General features: G+C 41.1%; 1 protein-coding gene across 1 annotated transcript; it reads left to right on the top strand.

Moving 5' to 3' along the window:
- Nucleotides 1–1,071: 1,071 nt before the first annotated feature.
- Nucleotides 1,072–2,690, top strand: LOC138371931 (uncharacterized). The gene is made up of 2 exons (XM_069336979.1): nucleotides 1,072–1,692; nucleotides 1,929–2,690. Exons 1-2 carry the CDS (start codon nucleotides 1,374–1,376, stop codon nucleotides 2,033–2,035), a joined length of 426 nt encoding a protein of 141 aa, XP_069193080.1. The 5' UTR covers nucleotides 1,072–1,373; the 3' UTR covers nucleotides 2,036–2,690.
- Nucleotides 2,691–10,661: the final 7,971 nt, after the last annotated feature.

Below are 10,661 nucleotides of genomic sequence, written 5' to 3'. Positions count from 1 at the left end.
AAGCAGTACGACTCTGTTTTCAGTGAGCCATTAAACGCACTAAAGATTGATAACCCAAATGAATTTTTCATGGATATGATACTGTCATGTTCACAGAAAATGATACCATCCGTTTTCTATGTGCGGCGGAGCAGACGCCAGAGAGAAGGTAAACAAGAGCGTACAGGACGCCCTCCCAGCTTGGTAGCTACTAGTCATGTAATTGTTTATATACGTATTAAAGTCAGTAACTAAGCAATGACTTTACATCAACCTTACAATCAAGATTTCCTCAGTAACACACAAACACCACATTGGCGACGAGGATGAACTGGGAGCGCAGGTATTTTGTTCAACTTCAAACAAGGAAGGAGCATGCTGTCTCGCCCAGAGGAGGAAGGAGAAGTCGTGCTGTGAGCACCATACCCAATGCTGTGTGCTAACCAATGCTTTGTGCTAAACGATGCTATGTGCTAACCAATGCTATGTGCTAACCAATGCTATGTGCTACCCCAAGCTATGTCTCCGTGGTGTAGTGGTAAGACACTCGCCTGGCATTCCGCGAGCGCTATGTCATGGGTTCGTATCCTGGCCGGGGAGGATTTACTGGGCGCAATTCCTTAACTGTAGCCTCTGTTTAACGCAACAGTAAAATGTGTACTTGGTTGTAACAACGATTCTTCGCGGCAGGGGATCGTATTCCAGGGACCATAGGATTAAGGACTTGCCCGAAACGCTACGCGTACTAGTGGCTGTACAAGAATGTATCAACTCTTGTATATATCTCAAAAAAAAAAAAAAAAAAAAAAAAAAAAAAAAAAAAAAAAAAAAAAAAATGTGCTGACTGTGCGGTGGTACTGGCTCCGTCACAGCTGCTGAAATTTCGTGCTTAATTTCGTCTCCACTCAACGTTGCATGGCCTAACTGCTGCCTAGCACGAGTTAAGTGCATGGAGACTTAATATGACATAACTCACAGTGAACCTCAACAGAAATCAACCAAAATTAACCAATTTTCGCCTACCTTTCTACGACCCTTCTGCCAAGTGTTCCCAATACGCTAGTCATCCCTACTATAATTCACCAAGTATCTACCTTTAGAAACGCTACCAAGAATCTATTCGTCGAAAACATGCCCAAACATAACAACAAGCAAGGTAGGGGTGCCTCTCGCTCTGGTTCCATTACTCCTAGAGTTCTGAATGAAACACTGGCAACGCCGCAACCCTCGCCGATGTTTGTAAACACAGCATCTGCTCCCTCTCCTCACTCCCCCCCTTCAACTCACCTCGGATCTCTAGCTTTAGAATTCACTCAATCTATGGCTCCCTGTTTAAACTTCAAACCTCTCCGAAGTAATCCATATGGCTCCAGAAACTGCACAACCTTGTGAAAATGCAATCAGAAGCTATTTCGGCCCTCCAAGCCACAGTCACCCGACAACAACATACCATAGACTGCCTCCTTAAATCGTCGATGAACAACAACCAAGAAATTCTCAACGTACAAACTGTTGCAAATGTTGCAATGGATGAAATACGTAAGATTCAGGCTGAAGAAACCCTCACAGCTCAAAGTGACCTCCTTAAAAAGCTGGAAAAACAGATCAATCTCCTTCAGACTCACCAGGCGGCTTCCAAAGATGACCAAGAGCAACAACAACTTCATGACTCCCTGATAATTAGCTCTACTGATCTACCTGCTGAACAACAAGGTGAGAATTGCTGTAACATAGCCAACACCCTATATAATTAATTCAAAGATCAGTGTCAATGTTCAAATCAAATCGGCTATTAGGATAGATAAAAACAATCCCCGTAACAGGAGAATGCTCATCAAACTTGCAAATCCCCCTGAGAAGTTTGACCTCATGCAAACAGCTGCTCAGCAAAAAACCAACCTCTATATAAATGAGTGTCTTACTAAGCAGCGTGGATCCCTCCTCTACAGGCTGCGCCAAATACGCAAACAAAACCTTGGTCTTATCAAGCAGTGCTACACAAGGAATGGTACGATTATTGCGAAGAAAGAAGCTACAGGAAAAAGATATGAAATAAAATGTGACCAACAACTCCTGGCCTTCTTAAGTGATTGTGGTATATCTGAAAACCTGAACCCGACCAATGCCAGTACTTAAAATAACTCTTTCAGTGCCTGAGCCTAACCTAACTTTGTCTAAGGTGCTGTCTCTGCCTTACCATTTACCTGATGTTCTCCTATTCATATAATTTCCTAATTAATCCATCAGGTCTCCATGCACTTATGCAAGCATCTACCTCAGTTTCATTGTAAAATTTTACTCTTAAATCTAATCTTACCCTAATTCCATTTTATATTTTAAATTTAAATTTATTTGTATTGATCTATGTCATTTATTGAAATCAATTATTGATCTCATTTTTGTTCTTTTTGTTCATTTTTGTTCTTAATTAAGTTCCTACTAATTATAAGTTAAAACTAAGCTTAATAAAATTTATTTTCTTTAAGATTATTTTACTTTACAATTATCATTTGTCAAATTTTTTTATATATTCATCTTGACAGTCTCTACTGATTTTTTGTTCTCTCCGCCAAACTTGTGTATCCTCCATGGCTATCTAGTGACCTTAATTCCACCTCTAATTGTTTCAATTCCTTGTTTGCTTGCATTTATTGTTGTGTCCTGCCATAATTATTCTCTAATTTAGCAGACTCAATACTTTGTAAGCTCTTATTGTATTGTTATATTATTTTATTGTGTTTGCTATAATTACTTCCTATTTTTACAGCAGATTTGTTTTTCATCTGTTCATGTAATTGCTTATCTTATTGTATGTGACATTCTTTTCTATATTGACATATATTTTCTGTCTATTGTTACTTACAGTGTACCTGAGAGTACCTGTAAGCAATCTACCTCTTTTTTAATTTTTGCTCAATTTTTTTGTATTTGTTTAGTCCTGTTTATATTTTTGTTTTGTATATCTATATCTTGTGTTTTGTATAGTCCATGTTTATATGTTTTTTTCTTTAATCTCATTCATTACCTAGGTTTCCTAGCCTAGCCATACTCCCTTACTCCATTGTACCCCTGTAAGCCCCTTTTGTGTTTGTTTGGTACAGTATTGTGTACTTTTATTTCTTTTTGTTTTTCTTGTTTTTCCGGCAATCAGCTTTTTTTTTATGCAGTCAAGTATAGACCCAGAACTTAACCTCTTATCCACTATCTATGACAATAATCACTTTAATGATCTAAATTGCAGATATTTTGCAGCACATGATGTAAACAATGTATTAACTCATAGTCACAATATCTCTGTAATCAATTTGAACGTTAGATCCCTAGGCAAACACTTCGATGATGTTAGTGCCTTGATTGAAGCTATTGACAACAATTTCTCTTTTATTATACTTACTGAAACATGGTTGAAAGATGATACTACTCAACTCTTTAACATGCCTAACTACTCAGCAATCCACAACTGTCGTCAACTTCAGAGAGGTGGTGGCACTGCTCTTTACTACCACCAAGAACTAACATGCTTAAAAGAAATTAGAACTAGAGACTGCTATGGGGAGTATATCTTCGCCAGCTTCAGAGTCAAGGGTGCCGAGTCTATCCTGTCTGTGGGTGCAGTTTATAGAATTCCTAACACTGATGTGTCCGAATTCAACTCAAACCTTAGAAATCTAATACTTGATAACAGACTGAACAAAAACCACCTAATTATCGCAGGGGACTTTAATATTGACCTCTGCGAGCCAGAACACCCTACTGCTGTTAGCTTCCTCAACTGTATGAATTCCTGCTTCCTCATACCCTTAATCACTAGACCTACTAGAATCACTGATAGCACTGCCACGACTCTAGATCACATCTGGACAAATATAACCTCTCCGCTTACTTCAGGTATAATCACCGATAGCACTACAGACCATTACCCCACATTTCTCTTAACTAACATTAGCAAACCACCTCTAGAAACAAGGGAGTTAAGCTTTAGGCTGCACAATGAAACTGCTATAAACAATTTTATAACTGCTGCTGATAATGTCAACTGGGAGTCCGAGTTAGGTAACATAGGGGACATCAACCTAGCAGTGCAATCTTTTCTACTAACAACTCTTAGCCTTTATAATACCCACTGTCCTATGCTTACAAAACAAGTCACAACCAAAAGGCTTAACAATCCCTGGCTTACAAAGGGAATACTTAAATCTATTAATAAAAAACATGACCTTGAGAAAAAGTATAGGTTAGGGATTGTCTCCAAAGAATTCTCAAAGAATTACTCATTATTGCTATCTAAGATAATTAGACGAGCCAAAACTAAGTACTACGAAGATAAATTTACCCAAATAAAGAGCAACATTAAACAAACATGGAGAACAATTTCACAAATATTGGGATCAAAGAAGTCTTTAAATAACAAACCGACTCTCCTGTCTAATAACGATGGTCAGCTTTCAGCCTCTGATTCTGCTATTGAGTTCAATAGGTTCTTCTCTTCCATTGGTTCATCCCTTGCTAATGATATTCCATCTTCCAGTACTGACATTAAGGACTATCTGACAGGGAACTATCCCCAGTCTCTGTACCTAAAGCCTATTAATTCCATTGACGTCAATGAGATAATCCTTTCCCTTAAAACCAAGTCTGGTGCCCTTGAGGAGATACCAACTTTAATCTACAAAAAAGCCTCCAGATCTTTAGCCCCTGCTATTGCTTTGCTCTTCAACAAGTCACTTGAACTCCAAACCTTTCCAGATATTCTAAAAAAAGCGAGAGTAACGCCTGTCCACAAATGTGGTGATCTCACAGATGTTAACAACTACAGACCTATATCAATCCTGCCAAACTTGTCAAAAATTTTTGAAAAACTAATCTATAAGCAGCTTTACTCATATCTAGCCAAACTCAATATACTTAGCCCTTGCCAATATGGCTTCAGGCCCAAAAAAGCACTAACGATGCACTTATTAGTATGCTTAACTCGATTCATACAGCTCTTGATAAAAATGAGTTCCCTGTTGGGTTATTTGTGGACCTGCGTAAAGCTTTCGATGCTGTCAACCACCAAAACCTTCTTCTTAAATTACATCATTATGGTGTCAGAGGACACTCCCTACAATACCTCAAATCCTACCTTACTGACAGGCTCCAATGTGTTTCTGTGAATAATACAATTTCTCCCACCCTACCCATCAACATTGGTGTTCCCCAGGGCAGCATACTTGGCTCTCTCCTCTTTCTCATCTACATTAATGACCTTCCAAATGCCTCCCAACACCTCAAACCAATCCTATTTGCTGACGACACAACCTTCATTTACTCCAGTCCTGATCCCCTTGCTCTAAATGCCACAGTAAATACTGAGCTAAATAAAGTCCATCTGTGGCTAACTGCCAACAAACTCACCCTTAACATTGACAAAACTTTCTATATTCTGTTTGGCAATAAATCCTCTAATCAAATAAATCTCAAAATAAACAATACCCAAATTTGTAACAAATTAGATGGCAAATTCCTTGGCATTCTCATTGACCACAAGCTGAATTTCCAGGGACACATTCTAAACATATCTAAAAAAGTTTCAAAAACTGTGGGCATTCTTTCTTAGATCAGATATTATGTACCACGCCCTGCCCTGGTGACTCTCTATTACTCCCTTATCTATCCATATCTCAACTATGGTATTTGTGCTTGGGGCTCTACTACCCAAAATCATTTACGTCCTCTAATTACTCAACACAAAGCTGCTATTAGGACAATATCCAATTCTGGCCCCAGACATCACTCGGTACCCCTATTCAAATCCCTGAATATGTTAGACATTAAGTCACTGCACATTCTCTCATGTGTACTATACATATACAAAACTGCTAAATTGTAATGCCAATCCTGATCTCAAAAGCTTCATAGAAGGTTGTAACAGAACCCATGAGCATCACACCAGAAATAAATACAGTTTTGATATTCCTAGAGTACGACTTAATCAAACCAGAAATGCTCTACAAATCAAGGGTCCCAGAATGTGGAATGACCTTCCCAACCATGTTAAAGACAGTACCTCTCTCAACCAGTTTAAGATAAAAACTAAACACTACCTAATAAATTCCCTGTAACCTACCTCACTCCTCTATTGTCAACCCATGTCCGTTATTTTCTTTTTTTTTAATCAACACTGTTTGTCAACCTATTGTATTTGTGCTGCTTTTTCAGTCATGTTCCCCCTTTTTTTTATCTTTATTTGTATTTGTTCTCAACACTTTTTATTCTTTATGCTCAATTAGTATTAAGTTCTAGATATTAATGTTTTTCTTGCCCGAAACGCATTGCGTAATAGTGGCTTTAGGCATTGTATGTACTAGCTCTATCTATATATCAATCCATTAATGTAACATCACTTGTATGTATATACCTTACCTGAATAAACATCTGAAAAACATCTGACTGAAGAAGCTGTGTTCTAAGGAATCTGAGGAATCTGCCGACGCCGTGTACAAAACGACGCTTTGATGTGTACAAAATCTGATGTTTTGGTTACGAAACGACGCTTCGTGCTACAAAATTCTTCACGCTGAACTGACTGCTGTACCGACTGCTGTACCAACTGCTGTACCAACTGCTGCACCAACTGCTGCACCAACTGCTGTACCAACTGCTGCACCAACTGCTGCACCAACTGCTGTACCAACTGCTGTGCCAACTGCTGTGCTGCTGTGAGTAGGAGCAACACATCTACACAAGGGCTAGGTAAGATGATGTAATAGTAATTACATTCTGATGTAATAGGACTAACGGAAACAAAATTGTCAGGAGTCATAACAGATGCTGGGTTTCCAAAGGACTACTATATAGTAAGGAAAGAGAGGGAAGGGAGAGGAGGTGGAGGAGTGGCCCTGCTGATAAGGAAGGACTGGAGTTTTGATGAGATGGAAATTCCGGGCTGTGACGGATTCAGAGATTACATAACAGGAACTATAACAATGGGTGGACCTAAGATAATAGTGGCAGTCATTTACAACCCTCCCCTAAATGACAGAAGACCTAGACAGGAGTTTGATAGGAACAACATGGCAACCATTAATATAATAGAGAGAGCAGCTTCAGTTGCCTGCAGGAATGGCTCAAGACACTTAATCATGGGTGATTTTTACCATGGAAAGATAGACTGGGAGAATGGGGACCCACATGGTTATCTTGAGGTTATCTTGAGATGATTTCGGGGCATTTTAGTGTCCCCGCGGCCCGGTCCTCGACCAGGCCTCCACTCCCAGGAAGCAGCCCGTGACAGCTGACTAACACCCAGGTACCTATTTTACTGCTAGGTAAAGGGCCCCTAGGGTGAAAGAAACTCTGCCTATTGTTTCTCGCCGGCGCCTGGGATCGAACTCAGGACCACAGGATCACAAGTCCAGCGTGCTGTCTGCTCGGCTGACCGGCTCCCTGGTGGTGCAGATACGTGGCGAGCTAAACTCTTGGAAGTGGCAACAAGGAACTTTCTGAGCCAGCATGTCAAGGAACCCACAAGAGTGAGAGGCAATGATGAACCAGCTAGACTCGACTTGATATTCACCCTGATTGAGTCAGAAATAAGGGAAGTCAAAGTTGAAGCCCCCATAGGAATGAGTGACCACAGTGTACTGACCTTTGAGTACTTGGTGGAGGTAGAGATAACCTATCCAAGGATGGGAGTGGAGGGGAAAAGACTGAATTACCGAAGAGGAAAATATGACGAGATGAGGAACTTCCTCAGGGGAATACCATGGGAAACAGAACTTAGAGACAAGAATGTGCAGGTCGTGATGGATTTTGTCACCCAAAAGTGCCAGGAAGCTGCAGACAGGTTTATCCCCGTCCAAAAGGAGAAAAACGAAAAACAACAGAAAAACCCATGGTTCAACCAGGAATGTAAGGTAGCGAAACAACTGAGTAAAAGAACATGGAGAAACTACAGAAATAACAGAACACCAGAGAGCAGGGAGAGATACCAGAGGGCCAGAAATGAGTACATCAGAGTGAGGAGGGAAGCAGAGAGACAGTTTGAAAATGACATTGCGAGTAAAGCCAAGACCCAACCAAAGCTGCTCCACAGCCACATCAGAAGGAAAACAGCAGTGAAGGAACAAGTGATGAAGCTGCGGAAAGGGGAGAACAGATACACAGAGAATGACAAGGAGGTGTGTGAAGAACTTAACAAGAGATTCCAGGAGGTCTTCACAATAGAACAAGGAGAAGCCCCTGCACTAAATGAGGAGGCGGCAAACCAAGCAACCTTGGAGGAATTTGACCTCACCAGTGATGAGGTCAAAAGGTGTCTGCTGGAGATGGATGTGACAAAGGCTGTTGGGCCTGATAGAATCTCACCATGGATACTAAAGGAAGGTGCAGAAGCACTAAGTGTGCCACTCTCTATGGTGTATAACAGGTCACTGGAAACAGGAGACTTACCAGAAAGTTGGAAGACAGCTAACGTGCTCCCAATATACAAAAAGGGTGACAGGCAAGAGGCACTGAATTACAGGCCAGTTTCCTTAACTTATATACCATGCAAGGTGCTGGAGAAGATCGTGAGGAAAAGGCTCGTAGAGCATCTGGAGGGAAATAACTTTGTAATGCACCACCAACATGGGTTCAGAGATGGTAAATCGTGCCTCACAGGTTTAATAGAATTTTATGACCAGGCAACGAAAATTAGGCAGGAAAGAGAAGGGTGGGCCGACTGCATTTTCCTGGATTGCCAAAAAGCCTTTGACACAGTACCCCATAAAAGGCTGTTAAAAAAGTTGGAGCAACAGGCAGGAGTAAAAGGGAAGGTGCTCCAGTGGATAAGGGAGTACTTAAGCAACAGGAAACAGCGAGTAACGGTGAGGGGGGGAGACATCAGAGTGGCGAGATGTCACCAGCGGAGTCCCACAGGGCTCAGTACTTGGACCCATCCTGTTTCTAATATATGTGAACGATCTTCCAGAGGGTATAGATTCATTCCTCTCGATGTTTGCTGATGATGCAAAAATTATGAGAAGAATCAAGACGGATGAAGATAGACAGAGACTACAGGATGACCTGGATAAACTGGAGGAATGGTCTAGAAAATGGCTGCTAAAGTTCAACTCGGGAAAGTGTAAGGTGATGAAATTAGGCGAAGGGAGCAGGAGGTTGAACACAAGGTATCATCCTGCAAGAGTCAAATAGAGAGAAGGATCTGGGGGTTGATATCACACCGAACCTGTCCCCAGAGGCCCACATCAAAAGAATATCATCAGCGGCATATGCTAGACTGGCCAACATAAGAACTGCCTTCAGAAACTTGTGTAAGGAATCTTTCAGAACCCTGTATACCACTTATGTAAGACCAATCCTGGAGTATGCAGCTCCAGCCTGGAGTCCATACCTAGTTAAACACAAGACAAAGTTAGAGAAGATTCAGCGGTATGCCACCAGGCTCGTCCCGGAACTGAGAGGATTGAGCTACGAGGAAAGGCTAAAGGAGCTGAACCTCACATCCCTGGAAAACAGAAGCGTAAGGGGAGACATGATAACCACCTTCAAAATTCTCAGGGGAATTGACAGGGTGGACAAAGACAAACTCTTCAGCACGGGTGGGACACGAACAAGGGGACACAGGTGGAAACTTAGTACCCAGATGAGCCACAGAGACGTTAGAAAGAATTTTTTCAGTGTCAGAGTAGTTAATAAATGGAATGCACTAGGAAGTGATGTGGTGGAGGCTGACTCCATACACAGTTTCAAATGTAGATATGATAGAGCCCAGTAGGCTCAGGAATCTGTACACCGGTTGATTGACAGTTGAGAGGCGGGACCAAAGAGCCAGAGCTCAACCGCCGCAAGCACAATTAGGTGAATACAATTAGGTGAGTAAGAAGTCAGTTGCTGCTATATTGTGCACTGTTGTGAACTTTTGTATTAAAATGCTTGTGTGCTTTGCAAAATTAAAGTAATTACAGTGAATTCTTAACTAACATATACAGTGCAGTAAGTGTTTAATATTCTGAGGAACATTTAAGTGATAAGTTACATTTATTCAGTAAAAATGGCAAATATACCTCAGTTTCCTGCATTTGATCCTGACTGTGACCAGACAAACCTGTCACAGAGGTGGGTCAAATGGCTTAAAAGGTTTGAAAATTTGTTGATAGTTTCTGACATCAAAAGTGCTGAAAGAAAGCGTGCCTTTCTACTTCATTATGCAGGTGATAGAGTTTGTGACATCTTTGACACACTGAAAGACACTGGTGGTGCCAAAGATTATGACACTGCCAAAGCCAAACTAACAGAGCATTTCAAACCAAGACAAAATACTGCCATGGAAATTATGCATTTCAGGAGAGCCAGACAACTCTCTAATGAAACTGTGGATCAATACCACACACGTCTGCAGGGTTTAGCAGCCCATTGTGAGTTTGCTGATGTTGACAAAGAAATCAAACAGCAAATAACTGAAACATGCACATCTACACGTCTCCGTCGAAGAGCTCTAGAACTTGTTGATGATGAAAGTTCTCTTACCAAGATACTGGATATGGCTCGTCGAATGGAAGATGCTGCACGTGATGCTCGTGTCACGGAGTGCAGTGCCAACAACGGTTCTGCCACTGTTACTAACAGTCATGAGGTATGTAAGGTTCAGGGAGGACACCGTGATCATAGAAGATATCATGACAAACCTAACAGCAAAT

The sequence above is a fragment of the Procambarus clarkii genome, chromosome 37 (genome assembly GCF_040958095.1).
Source record: "Procambarus clarkii isolate CNS0578487 chromosome 37, FALCON_Pclarkii_2.0, whole genome shotgun sequence".
NCBI classification, from domain to species: domain Eukaryota; kingdom Metazoa; phylum Arthropoda; class Malacostraca; order Decapoda; family Cambaridae; genus Procambarus; species Procambarus clarkii.
This window is presented reverse-complemented; position numbering and strand designations above follow the sequence as displayed.

Excerpts from the sequence above, each read along its gene's own strand:
- LOC138371931 (XM_069336979.1), top strand. The coding sequence starts at position 1,374 with ATGCAATCAGAAGCTATTTCGGCCCTCCAAGCCACAGTCACCCGACAA. Across the intron at positions 1,693-1,928 it reads TCTACCTGCTGAACAACAAG|GCTGCGCCAAATACGCAAAC; the intron begins GTGAGAATTGCT and ends CCTCCTCTACAG.